General features: G+C 38.7%; 1 protein-coding gene across 19 annotated transcripts in view; it reads left to right on the forward strand.

The window, feature by feature from the left end:
- The window catches only part of FOXJ3 (forkhead box J3), a 160,616-nt gene that overhangs the window by 123,756 nt on the left and 19,482 nt on the right, over positions 1–17,378 (forward strand). For 14 of the 19 annotated variants that reach the window (XM_009455382.5, XM_054682015.2, XM_009455374.5 and 11 more), the window contains 2 exons: positions 7,510–7,611; positions 14,166–14,294. In XM_009455382.5, the coding sequence (XP_009453657.1) occupies positions 7,510–7,611; positions 14,166–14,294 (231 nt within the window). The remainder of the gene's footprint in view (positions 1–7,509; positions 7,612–14,165; positions 14,295–17,378) is intronic. The other 5 variants (XM_054682034.2, XM_063803043.1, XM_063803057.1 and 2 more) reach the window with 1 other exon arrangement.

Raw genomic sequence — 17,378 nt, forward strand, 5'->3', positions numbered from 1 at the left:
TTGAGTCTTTAAGAATCCTTACATGTTAGGTATGTCTTCTGAAGACAGCAGATACTTGGTTTGTGATTTTTTTTAAATCCATGTAGCCAGTGTATATCTTTCAAGTGGAACATTTAGACCATGTACATTCAACATTAATATTGAAATGTGAGATATTGTTCCAGTCATGCTGTTGATTGTTACATAGTGACTTTGTTTTCTTCCTTGTGTTATTGTTTCACAAGCCCTGTGAAGTTTATACTTTCAGGAGTTTCTATTCTTTTGCGCATCAACCTTTTGTTTCAAGAACTCCTTTTAGCATTTCTTGTAGGCAGGCCTATTATTGACAAGCTTCCTTAGCATTTCCTTTTCTGAGAGACTTAATTTCTCCTTCACTTATGAAACTTAGTTTTTTTGTTTTTTTGTTTTTTTTGCTAGATACAAAATTCTTGGCTGACAGTTATTATGTTAAGGAGTAAAGATAGGACCGCAAGCCCTCTGGCTTGTAAGGTTTCTGCTGAGAAGTCTGCTGTTAGTCTGATAGGTTTTCTTATATAGGTTACCTGATGCTTTTGTCTAACTGCTCTTAGACTTCTTTCTTTCACTTTGACTTTAGATAATCTGATGACTCCATGCCTTTGGTGATGTCCTTTTTGCAGTGAATCTCCCAGAAGTTCTTTGAGCTTCTTGTATTTCTAGCAAGACCAGGGAAATTTTCCTTAATTATTTCCTCAAATAGGTTTTCCAAATTTTAACTTTTTCTTCTCCCTTAGGAACACCTATGATTCTTAGGTTTGGCTCTTTTACATAATCCCATATATTTTGGAGACTGTTCATTTCTTTTCATTTTTTTTCTTTATTTTTATCTGATGAGGTTAACCTGAAAGCCTTGTCTTCGACCTCTGAAATTATTTTTTTCTACCTAGTCTAGTCTGTTGTTAAAACTTTCTACCACATTTTGTAGTTCTCTAAATAGGTCTTTTATTTCCAAAGTTCTGATTGGCTTTGCTTTAAAATACTTGTCTCTTTAGAAAATTTTTCCTTCATATCCTGAATTGTTTTTTTAAATTTTTTCTGTTGCATTTTCACCTTGTATTTCTTTGAGTAAACTCACAATTAACTTTTTGAATTATGTTATTATTGAAATGGAGTCTTGCTATGTCACCCAGGCTGGAGTGCAGTGGCACCATCTTGGCTCAACCTCCACCTGTTGGGTTCAAGCCATTCTCCTGGCTCAGCCTCCTGAGTAGCTGGGACTGCAGGCACGTGCCACCATGCCCAGCCAAATTTTGTATTTTTAGTAGAGATGGGGTTTCACCATGTTGGCCAGGCTGGTCTCGAACTCCTGACCTCAAATGATCCACCCACCTTCGCCTCCCAAAGTGCTGGGATTACAGGCGTGAGCCACTGTGCCCAGACACTTCTAATTATTTTTTAATTTATTTTTGATTCAACTGTGTCTTTTCATTTCTTAGCTTCCCCCGGCCCTCCTCACCCCCACTACTCCAGGATGTAACTTTAATGTTTATAATTTATTGTCACCCAGCTTTGGTTCTGGGTGCTTTCCGTGGTGAAAACTCTATATGAGTTTCTTGGTTACAGAGAATCTTTGTGTAGTGGCTTTGTCAGATGCTGGTTGTAGTAGCATTGTGCTGGATGTGTGAGCAGGCTCACTATCTCCAGTGGAGCTGGAATGGCAGAGGTCTCTTGAAGCTTATCTTGTTCCCCAGTGGCGTGCATTTAAAATTTTTCTCCTCCAGTACTTTATTCACTGAGTTGAATAGTTTAGGCTTCAGGCTGATAGGAGGTATCCACAGGTATGGCCAAAGGAGGTGGTAAAGGCAATACCCCAGTGGTGGGCAAAGTTCCCAGCCTTGGCAGAGGTTGCTAGGGAAGCTCTCGGTGAAATGCACTGAGGTCTTCTCAAGGGGAAGGAAGGAAACCACCAAAGCTGTCTTTCAGGCCAGCAGGAAAACAGTCACCTCCCAGTCACACTCCTGACCAGATGTTCCAGCTATTCAGATGAGACAGGCATCTCATTTCATCTGCAGGAATGTGATGTTCCATGTAAAGAGGGATTATGACTCTACCTCTCATGGAAGCCTGAATCTGGAGGGCACACCTCCTTTAAGGATGCAGTTACCCCAAAGTGTTCCAGGAAGAGTATCTACAGATGCACCCATGCCAAGCTCCATGGGAGAGGCCCCAGCTGTGTCTACAATGATGAGCAAGAGGAGAAGAAATCCCAATCTTCTTCAAGACCCTTCACGAGCACCAGGGCCGCCTGACTTTGGGGTAGAGCCAAACAAACTTTCCCCGCTGAGCCTAGCACTGCACATGTTTCTCTGATAAAAGAAACTCCCCCACAAGTGGAAAGTTAAAGGACTTGAGGCCTGCAGTCTGGCTTCTTTTGTCTCATGAGGTGCTCCCTTAATGTAGTACACTCCCCGCCCCACCCCCTCCCTTGGGAGTAGCAGTCCCTGAGGGCCAGACTATTGTGGAGCTTGCTGCTCTTCTGGGTGTAGCTGCTCAGTGGGGTTGCCACACTCCAGGCTGGTGCTGGGGAATGTATGCAAGGGATTCAGTGATGTGACCTGTCCTCTAGTCTCCCAGCAGCGGGTACCAGCACCAGCTCTGATGGGGGTGGGAAGGGAGTTATGTAGACTATGAGATTTCCTTGGTTATCTCAAGGAAATCTCCTTGAGATTTGTGTTGGCTTTCTCAAATGCCAGCTTGTGTTGGCTTTCTCAAATGCCAACTGTAGTAGTAATGTACTGGGCACGTGGACAGACTCAAGACCTTCTGGTTAGCCAGGGTGATACAGGCAATGACGATAGCTGAGGTCATGCAAAAAATTTCTCCTTCCTCAGGGTGGTGTTATTGTCCCTGCAGATGTTGTAATGGGCTGTGCTGGTTGGCCTCAAGAGGTGATGCTTGCAAAAGAACACCAACTATGGTGGTAGTGGTGGGATTTGTGCTTGCCTTATGTTACCCAAGGTACTCTGGTGTCTCAGGCCATAGGCAGGGCCATGGAGCTTTCCAAAGTCCCAGTCTGTTGTGTTATGCTACCAGGGCGAGTGAAGGGACAAAGCCAGATGGGGGCCGGGTCAAGCAAGTCTGCACTCTGGCTTTTCACATGTGGGTGCAAGCAGTGGCCCCAGTGGGGGTCAGAGGGCAGTTCCGTGGCTGTTGGGATAGTGTTACAGGGTGGAGCACAGCTGCCTCTGATGCATAAAATAATCTGCCTGGGGCATCGGGTGTAGCAAATGGCATTAAGCCCCACTCAGCTCCCACGGACTTGGCAACACAGGTCTCACACCCAGTGTTTTGCTAGTGGCAGCTAGTTGGGTTGTAGGCAGCCTGCACTTAGAACTCAAAACTGCCCCAGGCTATAAGCCTTCCCAGCCAAGACAGAAACCACAGTTTTCGGGCCATATCCCTCCAGGTCTGCCTGCAAAGCAGGGACACCCAGCTCCTGCACCTGTGGCTGTAGCACACTTCTCACTTGCCCCTTGGTTCTGGCCAAGGGGTTCCATCTACACTCAAGATTATATCACAAGTCTCATTTGGGAGTGTCTCTCAACCTGTGACCTCTGCCTGAATTAGCTGGCAGTCTTCCCTGAGATAGGATCAGGAATGGCTTCCCTCTGGGCCTGCTGGAGTCTGGGAATGGATGTAAAGCATGTCGTGATGCTGCTTCTCCTCATATTCTCCCCACTGCTCATTAAGTCAGCTCCAGCACTGGGTAGCATTAAGGCATTCCCCCGTGGCCTGGATTGGGTTAAGGAATTTTATACCTGGGTAGGGTTAAGGCATTTCCCACTGGCCTGACTCGCTAGTGGGAGTATGTGTCATGGAGGAAGTCTCTCTCCCACTCAAGCTCTAGAGACACAGTTTTCTACCTGTTTCGTGGTGTAGGCTGCTGCCCGCCACTTATTTCAAAAGGTCTGCATTTTCTTTCAGTTTTTCTGTTAAGTTCCTGTGTTGCTTCTAGGAAAAAAAGTTCACAGCATGAATCTCTACACATGATTTTATTTTTCCAAGTGGGAGGGGCATGTTAATCCCTTTAATCTACCATCTTGGAGAAAGAAAAAATGAATTGTTTTCTTAATAGCTTTTTTAGATAGTTTGTTGTTAGTGTATAGAAATGCTACTGATTTTTATAGGTTAATCTTGTATCCCGCAACGTTACTGAATTTGTTTACAACTTTACTGAATACTGTTCTGTTTTTGTTGAAGTCTTTAGGATTTGGTCTATATAAGAGCATGTCAGCAGAGACAATTTCACTTCATTGCTTCCTATTTGGACGCCTTTTGTGGATAGTACCTGACTTAGAGAATGTTTTGGCTTACAATTTTTTGGCTTTATGATGGTACAAAAGCAACACATATTCAGTAGCAACAGTACTTCAAGTACCTATACAACCATTCTGTTTTTCACCTTCAATATAGTATTCAATAAATTACATGAGATATTTAACACTTTATTATAAAATAGATGCTTTTGCTCATATGTGGCTTAATGTGTAAGTGTTCTGAACGTGTTTAAGGTAGGTTAGGCTGAGCTGTGATGTTCAGTAGGTTAAGTACATTAAGTGCATTTTTGACTTATGGTAGTTTCAGTTTATGATGGGTTTATTGGGACGTAACCCCATCATAAGTCGAAGAGCATCTCTAGTTCCTTCTCTTGCCTAATTGCTTTGGCTAGGCCATCCAGTACTATGTTGAATAGAAATGGTGACAGTGGGTATCCTTGTCTTGCTCCTGGTCTTAAGAGGAAAAGCCTTTAACTTTTCACCATTGAGTATGGTGTTAGCTATGGACTTATTATATATGACCTTTATTGTGTTGAGGAATGTTCCTTCTATACCTTATTTGTTGAGCGTTTTTATCATGAAAGGATATTGAATTTTGTCAAATGCTTTTTAAAGTATCTTTGGGATGATCCTTCTTTCTTTTAGTCTTTGATTCTCTTAATATGGTGAATCACATTTATTAATGCATGTATATTGAATCAGCCTTACATCCCAGGGATAAATCCCACTTGATCATGGTGAATGATCCTTTTACTGAACTGTTGAATATGATTTGCTAGTATTTTGTTGAGGGATGAGTATTTCTTTGTATCAGCAGATCCTTGACATCAGTAGCAGATATATTCTAGTGGTCATCATAGTGGCCAGCACTTACTGTGTGTTTCAGTTACCATGCTAAGCGCTTTACATGAAATACTGTGTTGATGTTCTTAACAGATCTCTAAAGGAAGTAGCATAATCATCTTTTTATAGATGAGAAAACAAGCATAAAGTTCGAGTAATTTACATGAAATCAGATAACAAAAGTTTCCCTTTTCCTACCAGAAGGGAAGAATGAGAATTAGTGAACCAATAGTTCAGACTGAGATGACTGAGTTGAATTAAGGGAATATGAGATTTGTACCTTTCTAAAGTAATCTTCTGTGTTAACTTAATTATAGCTTGGTTGGCTGGCACCAAAACTGAGGCATAAATAAGAGTTATTTTTATAGCTCTTCTATTTCACCTTGCTCTCAATGTGTACCTGGGACCTAAGTGCTGGATTCTAGCTTGTAGGGGTAGCTCTGGTCTTTTTCAATCAAGATCCCTATTCTCTGCCCGAAGGTTGGTTAGATTATCTGGAATGAGAAAAATGCTGAGGGATTAAAGGATAGATTAATTTCGAAAATGTGTCTTGGTGAAATTGCTCTCTCGCTCATCTGGTATGATCTTTTAGAAATGCATGTACAATTAGGATCATGTGTGGGACAAATAGTTTTTGCCAGAGAGGGAATATATATGTAGCTAGCATCATAATCATAAATTACTTCTCTTTGCCCCTCTTTACCATTTACCATTGAAGTTGAACTTTTGAGGGCTCAATAAAGCAATAAAAACCGTTTCTTAGAGAGAGGAGTTATCACAATGTATATATTCAAAATTCTAATAGCAGAAAACTTTCTGTATTGTTTTTAACACCCATGTTAACTCTAAACAGTACATATGAAGTATATTTAGGGGATCGTTCAGTTGCTCTAGCAAAGGAAGAAAAATAAAACTATAACTGATGTACACTCACAGAAAGACAAATATTGCGTATTCTCACTCATATGTGGTAGCTAAAAAAGTGGATTACATGAAGATAGAAAGTAGATTGGTGATTATCAGAGGCCAGGAAGGGTAGGGGGAAGGGATATGAAGACAGGTTGATTAATGGATGTAAATATACACTTAGAAGAAATAAGAACTGGCTGGGCATGATGACTCAACACCTGTAGTAGCACTTTTGGAGGCTGAGGCAGGTGGGTCACTTTAGGTCAGGAGTTCAAGACCAGCCTGGCCAACATGGTGAACCCTGTCTCTACTAAAAATACAAAAATTAGCCAGGTGTGGTGACACACACCTGTAATCCCAGCTACTTGGGAGGCTGAGGCAAGAGAATCGCTTGAGCATGGGAGGTGAAGGTTGCAGTGAGCCGAGATCGCACCACTGCACTACAGCCTGGGCAACAGAGCGAGACTCCATCCCAAAAAAGAAGAAGAAGAAGAAGAAATAAGACCTGATGTCTGATAAATCAGTAGGGTGGCTGTAGTTAACATTAATTGATTGTATATTTTGAAATAGCTTAGAAGAGAATAATTTGAATATTCCTAGTATAAACAAAAGATAAATAAAATTTGAGGATATCTCAAATTTTTCATTTGATTATATGAATGTATTAAATTATCACATGTATACTCAAAATATGTACATCTAATATGTATCAATAAAAATAAATAGCAAAAGTTTTAAAAATCTATAACTGGCTTAAACCAGAGAGATTTATTTCTCTGTCAGGTAGAAGCCCAAACTCATGGGTGGGTCAGAGATATAAACAGCTCTGTTTCACAGGGTCATTCAGATGTCGAGGTTCCTTCTAATCCTGTTTTTCCAGTATTTTCCCAGGGTATTACCCTCAGCTATTTATGGTTAAGCAAGATCACCACCACCATATCTGTCTTAAATCTGCAATAAGAGAGAAAGAATGAATGGTGGGCAAGCAGGTTTCTTTCAAAGACATGACCCAGAAGTGGCACACATCACTCCTGCTCACATCCTGTTGGTCACACCGTAGTCACATGGCCACAGGCAGCTCCTCACGAATCTAGAAAGGTAGTCTGTGGCTGGGCAGACATGAGTAGATACTGTAAATATCTATTACTGAAAGGGATGAGGGGAGAATGGATATTAGGGGATCATTAGCAATTTTCACTACAGAAGTTTATTTGTAATTTTTGTCAGCCTATCCTGCAGTAAATTAAGAGTTGTTAGAGAGTAGCCATACCAAAGGACTTTGTAATATCAAGTCAGTAGCATACTAAAATTTAGTAGAAGAGATTTCACTAGTGATTTAAATTCATTTTCAGAAACAAAGCACAAAACTGGATGTTCAAGAATTTGATGAGATCCCTTCAAACTGTGTTAAAGTTGCTGGATATATGAGCTAATAATTATTTATTTTGTTCTTGTATTTTAGGCCTCAACTCCATATAGCATAGATTCAGATTCTTTGGGAATGGAGTGTATTATTTCGGGAAGTGCCTCTCCAACTCTGGCAATCAACACTGTGACTAACAAAGTAATTTCATTTTTTTAAACATTATTGAAATGTCATTGAGTAGTACATTTAATTTGCCTTTGTAATAATGATAGAATCCTATGTGGTTCAGTTTAAAGATTATATAAATTTGTCTACCCTATGCATGGTAGCTTGAAGGCTAAATTCAGAATGTTTTGAGGTATGCACAACTTAGAACAAAATATCTCTCAGGAGAAATTGGAAGGTCCTTACCGAGAAGTTCTATACTCGTTTAAAAATTCTTGGCTCTCACAGTTCCCATTGATAGAATTTGTGAGCCAGCATTTTATTGAGTCAATTTGTTTCAGAATTGTTAATTACCTCTCCAGATATGTGGTTGAAAAAAAGATTGTCAAATTCTGGGGAGTTAACAGAATCTAGTAAAATAAATAATTGGACAGCCTCATAGAGTTCACTGGGATGGTGGTCTACCTATTTTCATGATATTCAAGTCTAGGAATATAGCCAGAAATAGTACATGGTTGTTTGCTACATTTTGATGGTTGAGTCACAACTTTGTGATGGGTCATTATATACCTAGTGGGATACAGGTATATATCTGTCTCTTCTTTATAAGACAGTTTCTTAATCTTACATCTCAAAACCCTAAAAAGACTCTGGGAGGTTCATGAATCCAGTTTTGTTCATCTGTTTTCTTCCCTACTAGACCATGAGTACTCCAGAGCCATATATCTCTCACACTTATGCTTAGATTCTCTTTCAGTCTTGTTTTCATTTTCTCCCTCTAGCTTTCACCCTCTTTTTTTCTCTCCCTCTCTCATTTTCATTCTTCCACTTCATGCACACACATAAATATGAACACATACACATACATCATTGCACTAATATGGTACTCCTAGGATCCTTTTACTTGTAGAAAGATAATGATTAAACAGATGACAGATTATAATCAGAGTGACATATTCAGATTTCTAGTTCAGAAAGGAAACTGGTAGCCTAGGCATAGAGGAATGATTCTTCCCACATGGCAGTCTCTGGAATAATTACATCACAGTCACTTAGAGAGAGGGTTTATGGGGCAGTTGGGGGGTGGGGGGTGGTGGTAGTGGTGGTAATCCCAGGATTCCATTGCAATTCTACCAAATCAGTTACTGTGTCATGAATAGGGCCCAGAAATACGTCCTTTAAAAAATGATCTTTAATGGTGACCAGCTAGGTGAGAATTTCTGGTGAAGTGGTTGGGTTAGAATCAGAAATACCTAATACTGCTCTGTGCTGTAGTCTAAGTGGTGATGAAGACCTAAACATAGATGATAGTGTGGTTACTAGGAAACAATTAAGAAGTAGTAATGATGGGACTTTATGACCAAATAATGCGGATGTCAAAGGAGCTGAAGATTTTGGTTTTCTGCATCCAGATATGACAGAATACTGGTATTAGATTAACCTTTCTGCCTATCTGTGTAAAATACCAGACATACATAGCCACACACCCCTCCCCACCCACCTCCTTGATTGAAAAAAAAGAAGAGGGAGGTATTGGAAACTAAGACAACCAGGGCTTCAGGGGTCAGGAGCCCAGAGAATAGTTAAACACATTGAGATAAGCTTTGTATATTTTCCTTTGGTGCATTTCCCGATTCTCAGTGCATGGCATAGGGGCTACACAGAGAGCAGTAGCCTAGAGCAGTCATTCAACCAGGGAGACAAAATTGGAGTTTGGGGTTACCAAAGAGCCAGGGCTTGCAGAGCCGAGATCCTGAGGAATATCAGGGGTGAATCCAACTTTTTTTTTTTTTTTTTTGAGACAGGATCTCACTGTGTCGCCCAGACTGGAGTGCAGTGCGGTGATCTTAGCTCACTGCAACCTCCGCCTCCTGGGTTCAAGCAATTCTCCTGCCTCAGCCTCCCAAGTAGCTGGGATTACAGGTGCCCACCACTGCGCCTGGCTAATTTTTGTGTTTTTAGTAGAGATGGGGTTCCACCATGTTGGCCAGGCTGGTCTCAAACTCCTGACCTCAGGTGATCTGTCCGCCTTGGCCTCCCAAAGTGCTGGGATTACAGGTGTGAGCCACCACACCTGGCTGAGTTCAACTTTTTGTAAGTAGTATCCACTTAAGGCATTTGCTAACTCCTAATTGTGTGTGCTAGGGCTCAGACACAAAGTTTTTCACTAGCCAAAATTCAACACTCTCACAGAATAGGAGGGACAAATATTGTAGTTTATGGTCTTCAAAGGAGGAGAGAGCCATGGTAATACACCCTAGGCTTTCAACTTGATATCTGAGAAAAATTTTGTTCTGAGAGTAAGAGCAAACCAAAATAGATCAGCCTCAACAGTTACTAGAGTGGTATGCTAATATTCTATCTGCCGAAAGAAAACGAAATTCTCTTTGGAGGAAGATAACATCATCCAGAGCTTCTGTAATTTTCCATAAGTATAGGGTGCAGCATTCAGTCAAAATTTCCAGGCATGCTAGGAGAGAGAGTTCGAATAACTAAACATGCAGTTAGGGGAAGACAATGTAAACAAGTGATTGAATATTGATTGCAAAATAACTATAACTGATATGGTCAAGAAAATAGACGAGTTATAGAAAATTTACCAGAGAATTGGAATTTATATGGAAGAATCAAGAGGAAACTTGAATAAACCCAGTAGATGGATTTAATAGCAGATCAGACACATCAGCAGAGAAATTTAATGAACTGGAAGATAGGTCTGTAGAAAACGTGCAGATGGAAGCACAGAAAGAAAAAAGGATGGAAAATTCAGAAAAACTTAAGAGGTAAATGGGACATGGGGAAAAGGTCACACAAGGTTGTTTTTAGTGTGCAGGAGGAGAGGAAAAAGGAATAAAGAAGATCGTGGTAATAGATTTAAGCATGCCTTTCTGTAACTCATAGAACATGCAGACCAAATCAAAACAACAAACAACCTCATTTAAAGAAATACAATATTTGGACTGGGTGTGGTGGCTCACCCCTTTAATACCAGCACTTTGGGAGGCTGAGGTGGGTGGATCACTTGAGGCCAGGTATTCAAGACCAGCCTGGCCAACATGGCAAAAACCCATCTCATACTAAAAATATGAAGATACTATACTATATCATGTATAAGAACTTTATTACTGTACACTCCCGTTTTTTCTCCTTGTGATAGAAACCTACAATACGTATTTGTTATTTTTGCTTTAAACAATTATCATTTCAAGAGATTTAAATCAGAAAAAAAAATGGCTTTACATTTACCCACATAGTTAACCATTTCTGCTATTCTTTATTCCTTTGCATAGATCCGGATTGCCACCAGCAACTTATACGTTTATTAGTTTGCTTGAAACTGTCCCCAAAGCTCACTAATGTTCTTTACTTTTTTTTTTTTTTTTACAGTAAACAACCCATATTGAGGAAAAAGTCACAACTGACCCAGAAATGATAGAAATGATAGAATTAGCTTAGAAAAGGACATTAAAGCAGTTTTATCTATATTTTATGGAGAAGCTAAAAGACACATTAAACAATCTGTGTAGACACATGGAATATAAACCCAAAGCAAACTCCTAGAGATAAAAACTGCAGTGTCTGAATTGAAAAGTACACTAGATGGGATTAATAACAGACTAAACAGAAGGAAAGATTAGTAAATTTGGAAATACAGCAATAAAAAGCTTTCAAAAATGAAAAAACAGAAAGGTGCTATTAAAGTTGATGAAAGAGAAATACAATTTGCTGATATCTGGAATGAAAAAAAGGAGCTATATGGATTCTACAGAATTAAAAAGATAATGGAAGGATAGATATGAACATCTTATGTAAATAAAGTTGAAATTTTAGATGAAATAGACAAAATCATAAAAAATGACTTATCAAAACTGGCGCAAGAATAAATAGAAAATGTTAATACTTTTGTATATATTAAACCCATAATTAAAAAATATTTCTTTATAGAAGACTTCAGGCCCAGTAAGCTTCAAGGAATTCTTATAAATATTTAGTGAAAAAATAATATTGATCGTATATAAACACTTCAAGAGAATTTTAAAAAAGAGGTAACATGTCCCAATTTATATTATGAAACCATCATAACCTAAGTAGCAAAACCTGACAAAAACTTTACAAGAAAGGAAATTTTCAGCCAGTCTCATGAGCATAGGTATTAAAATCTTAAACAAAATGTTGTCTAATTTAACCCAGCAATACATAAAAAAGATAACATCACAAACACAGTTGTATTCTAGAAACACAAGCTAGGTCTAGCACTAGGAAATCTGCTGTTGTTCTTCTGTTCGTAGTTAGAAGTGCTACATGTATACTCCACATTTTATACGGAATATTACAAAGGCATACTCAGAGGTCATGACTTAATAAAACTCTTAGCTGTAAATAGGTGGAAATTTTTTCAGTGTGGTAAAGAATATCTACAAAGAAGCATATAGCAAATGCTATATTAAATGGTGAAATACTGAAAACTTTCTCTTTGAGGTATGGAAGAAGAGAAAGATGTTTGCCATCAGCACTTTTATTTGACATCGTGTTGGAGGTCCTTGCCAGTTAGAAGTTACAAACAAGAAATAAAAAGCATAAAGTTTGGAAGGACAGAAATAAAGTTGCCACAGATGATCACAGAAAGTTGAAAAGAATCTACGGATAAAGCCTTAGAATTAATAAGTGAATTTAGTGAATTCTCTTCAGAAATCAATTTTATTTCTGCCTACTAGCCACAGATAGTTTGAAAATAAAATTTAAAAGATAACACTTATGTTAGCATTCAGAAACATCAAATATCTTGGCTTAAATGAAAGATGAACTCTACACAGAACACTATAAAAATTACTGAAAGAAAACTACATAGATTATATAATGTTCATGCAGAAGACTATTGTAAAGAAGACAGTTTTTCCAAAGTTGATACACAAATTTAATGTGATTCCAGTCCAGATGTTCTTTGTGGGAGAGAGGAGGTGGGTAGAAAATAAGCTGATAGTAAAACAAAAATGAGAATCTAAATGACCAACGGTAGCTAAAGGAAATATTGAAGGCCAGGTGTGGTGGTTCATGCCTGTAATCCCAAAGCCTCCTTTGGGAGGCTGAGGTGGGGTGGATCACGAGGTCAGGAGTTCGAGACCAGCAGGACCAACATAGTGAAACCCCGTCTCTACTAAAAATAACAAAAATTAGCCAGGCATGGTGGCGCGCATCTGTAATCCCAACTACTTTGGAGGCCGAGGCAGGAGAATCGCTTGAACCCAGGAGACAGAGGTTGCAGTGAGCCGAGATCGCACCATTGCACTCCAGCCTAGGCGACAAAGCGAGACTCCGTCTCGAAAAGAGAAAAAAAGAGAAAATATTGAAGAAAAGGATAAAACATGGAGGATTTATACTTCCAAATACATAAATGATAAAACAATAAAGCTCTGTTGCACAAAAAAATGAATTTTAAAAAGGAAAGAAGGAAATATAAATATTAAGAGTAGATATTAATGCAATAGAAAACAAGGCCTTGTAACAAGGATATACACTATGTGATTCCATTTATACTTAGTTCAAAAATAGGAAAACCAATCAATAGTGATAGAAGTGGTTACCTGGGACAGGAGATATGGATGGATAATGACTGACGTGCATGATGAATGGGAGAGTACATGAGCTTCTAGAGTGCTGGTCATACAGTGTATCAGTGGTTCTCAAAGTGTGGTCTCTGGATGCCTGGGTAACGGAGACCTTTGTAGAGAGTCCATGAGGTCAAAACTCCTATTCGTGATAATATGTATTTTTTTTTTCTTCCTTTATATTTGCCTTTTTTTTTTTTTTTTTTTTTGAGACAGAGTCTCGCTCTGTCACCAGGCTGGAGTGCAGTGGTGTGATCTTGGCTCACTGCAACTAGGCTAGTTTTCTATTCCAAAAATACCTTTTTTTGTTTGTTTGCTTCTAATTAAAAATTATAATACTTATAGACAAACTCAAGCACTGTAAAAATATACACAAATGTAAAAGTCTTCAGGAATCCTCAGCCCCTTCTAGATAACCATTAACAACAGTTTGACAGTTTTTCACATCTAATGCATATATTAGCATATTATTTTTTAAGTTAGATCATATAATTATGATTTTATAAATGTGTTGAACAGTTGTTTCCAATCTTCAGTATTAAAAATACTGTGATGCCTGTGATTTAAAAAAAAAATCTTTTTTTTGTATGTGCTTCGTTTTGATTTCTGAAATTCTGATAGAACAGTAATTTTGCTTAAAGCCTGAGCAAAAATTTATGCATTATAGAAATATTTAATAAAGTAAAAATCTGTTATATTCCTCTCTTGTTAAATGTTTATGGGCTAATTATACCTAGTAAATTATGCTATAAATTAAATTTCTATACCTCTGAAAGACATGTCCTTTAGTTTGAGTATTGAGAAAATTATTTTATGATGAACACGAACTTAGCCATATGGGGCATGGAATTGGGGTGAGCACCTAGGGAAAGGCCACTGAGATTTTTTTCTTCTTGCCGTATGCCTGCTCAATTGTATTTTTGCAGAGTTGCTTAAGAAGTACCCTTATATTCAATTGTCATTTTTCTTTTTTCATTTTAGGTAACATTGTATAACACTGATCAGGATGGTAGTGATAGCCCACGCAGTAGCCTTAACAACAGTCTCTCAGACCAGAGTTTGGCATCTGTTAATTTGAACAGTGTTGGAAGTGTGCATAGTTATACACCGGTAAGTCTTGATGAAGTTAACATGTTAATAGTTATCCATTTAGTACTTAAAACTAAACCAAACATAATTGAAATGCAAATTTAAAAATGAAGGTATGTTTTTCTCACTAATAAATTTATTAACTTAGTAAGTAGATCAAAATTAGAGGAGATTGTAGCTTGTTAGTGTTTTAATTTGGTACCATATTAGATTTTTAAAAAATGGTTGTGCAGTGTTAACAGATTTTGGTCTACTTTATTCTGTCCTGTGTCCAAGAGAAAAGCAATTGGAACAGGAAAAAAATTGCACTTTAGTTTAGTAGAGCAATAGTTGGTGATATTCTGTACTTCTTAGAGCTTAGAAGATGTGTGTGTCAACATGGTTTCCAGCTGTAGATCTGAGAAGGGAATTCTGTAAACCCCAGAGGTTAGGGTGGCCTGGTACACTCAATTGTTAACTACTCATGTATTTTCAGTTTGGATCCAGGGGGGGAAAAGCCATGCTATAAAGGGACCCGTGTGTATGTATTCTTGCTCCTGTGCTAATTTGTTACCTATTACAAGAACATGAGTCTTAGGTTATCTCTTATTTCTTTTCAAATTACCTGGCAACTGTCTTCCTCAGTGAGCAGATAATAGAGCCCAAGAGCTACACACCACATTGTCAGTGTAAATTTGATCTTACGAGGTCACTCCCTGTTGTTCCAGGATGAGTAAATAGGAAAAAACTTACACGGGACAAAGATATAAAGGGAAGGACCCGAAAGAAAATAACACACGGGAAAGAAAAACGTAGCAGAATGAAAATTCACATTGAATGTAGGGAAAAAGTTGCCTCTGCAAAATTATTATTGCTCTGTAAAAAAAAATAAAGTATTATCCCACAATGGAGAAGAAAGAAAATGGAATAAAAATTATGTAAAAGAAGACAATAAATGTGGAGAACTGAGAATTATAGTTGTCCCTGCAGAAGAAAAAGTTGTTATAGAAGCAGTTTTCAGAAGAAATAGAGATTTAAAGGGTTACTGAGTTCTAGAAGAAATTAATGGGGAAAAAATCTATACAGTCAGCCCTCCGTATCTGTAGGTTCCACATCCACAGACTTAACCAAACATTGGATTGAAAATATTTGAACAACAAAAAACAATAAAAAAAAAGGTACAGCAATAAAAAATACATGCTGGAATGAGGTGGCTCATACCTGTAATCCCAGTACTTTGGGAGGCTGAGGCAAGAGGATTGCTTGAGGCCAGGAGTTTGATATCAGCCTGGCCAACATAGTGAGACCCTGTCTTAAAAAAATGAAACAGCCAGACATTGTGGCATGCACCTTAGGAGGCTGAGAAGGGAGGATCACTTGAACCCAGGAGTAATCACGTCACTCCACTCCAGCCTGGGCGATAGAGCGAGACTGTTATTTCTTTCTTTCTTTCTTTCTTTTTTTTTTTTTTTAAAGAAAAAAATATAGTTTAACAACTGTTTACATTGTATTAGGTATTAATCATCTAGAGATGATTTAAAGTGTATGAGAGGATAGGTTATATGGAAATATTACAGCATTTTGTATAAGGGACTTGAGCATGTGCAGATTTTGGTGTCCTAGTGGGTTGGGGTTCCTGTAACCAGTCCCTCGTGGATACCAAAGGACTGCTGTATCTAGATACATTATGGCAAATTTTAAAATTTCATAAGTAGTTACCCATAAAAATACTCTAACAGAATGAGTAAATTATATATAAAGAAACACAAATCAGACCTCCCCCTCTTTTTTTCTCTCTCTTTTTAGACACAAGATCTTGCTAAGTGGGCCAAACTGGTCTCGAACTCCTGGCTTAAGCAATTCTCCTGCCCTGTTGACTTCCCAAAGTGCTAGGATTACAGGCATGAGCCACATGCCTGGCCTCAGGCTTCTCTTTGATGCTACTAAATGCCAGAAGATAATGGAGCATTGTATGCAGAGTTTTGAGGGAATGGGTTTGGAATAACAAATATTATGCCCAAATTTTAATTCATATGTGAAGGCAAGAGAAAGACATTCCTTGATATGCAGAGATTAGAAAGTATCCTGCCCTTGTTTTCATGTGTCTTTCCTGAAAAAAATTACTTACCCGTGATCAAGATTAATTAAATTAAATAATAATGACAAAGTGAAGTTATAAAACAACCAGTTGGAACATTGAAGCAAACTAAGCAAAGATATAATGATTTTAAGTTGCTTTTTGAAGTAATTTAAGTGTAAAAAATCTTGACCAAAAGAAAGCAAAGCACACAGTCCAGTATCACAAAACATTATAAAAGGACAAATTAAAGAAGCATGTATAGAACTAGATGACAGACACAGCTAACATGTTCGTTGTGCCAATAAATGTAAGAGGGTTAAACTGCCGTGTTTAAAGCTAGACTTTGTAGACTGCTTTTTTTGTTGTTTTTGAGATGGAGTCTCTCTCTGTCGCCCAGACTGGAGTGCAATGGTGTGTTCTCAGCTTATGGCAACTTCTGCCTCCCAGATTCAAGCGATTCTCTTGCCTCAGCCTCTCAAGTTGCTGGGATTGCAGGCGTGAGCCACCACACATAGCTAATTTTTGTATTTTTAATTGAGGCAGGGTTTCACCATGTTGGCCAGGCTGGTCTCGAACTTCTGACTTCAGGTGATCCGCCCGCCTCGGCCTCTTAAAGTGCTGGGATTATAGGCGTTGAGCCACTGCACCCGGCCCTGCTACTTTCTTTCAACAACAAGGTGTCAAATGGTCGAGCGGTCCCTAAGCAACAGTGCAGTGGCAGCTGCTGGTTGGATTTATCACATCTGTATAGTTTGATCCTGTAAGGCCACAATGAGCCCACATGGATTGAGATAATTTTATTACTTATACAGACAGTATAAACCAGGTTAGCATGGTGTCAGCTCCCTACATCCCACGTGACAGTACCAAAACAGAGGACCAAATGACAGACTACTCGAGTAGTAGCTCACTCTGTAATAGAGGAACAAATTCCATAGTGCAACTAAGCAGTTTTATAACCTGCAGCTGTACCCTAAGGGAGTAAGGCAGAAAGTCCCATGCCTCACTCAGCCAGGGAGGTAGATGAGAAACTGTTTCTTGGCAAC

This window comes from Pan troglodytes, chromosome 1 (assembly GCF_028858775.2).
Source record: "Pan troglodytes isolate AG18354 chromosome 1, NHGRI_mPanTro3-v2.0_pri, whole genome shotgun sequence".
Classification (NCBI taxonomy): domain Eukaryota; kingdom Metazoa; phylum Chordata; class Mammalia; order Primates; family Hominidae; genus Pan; species Pan troglodytes.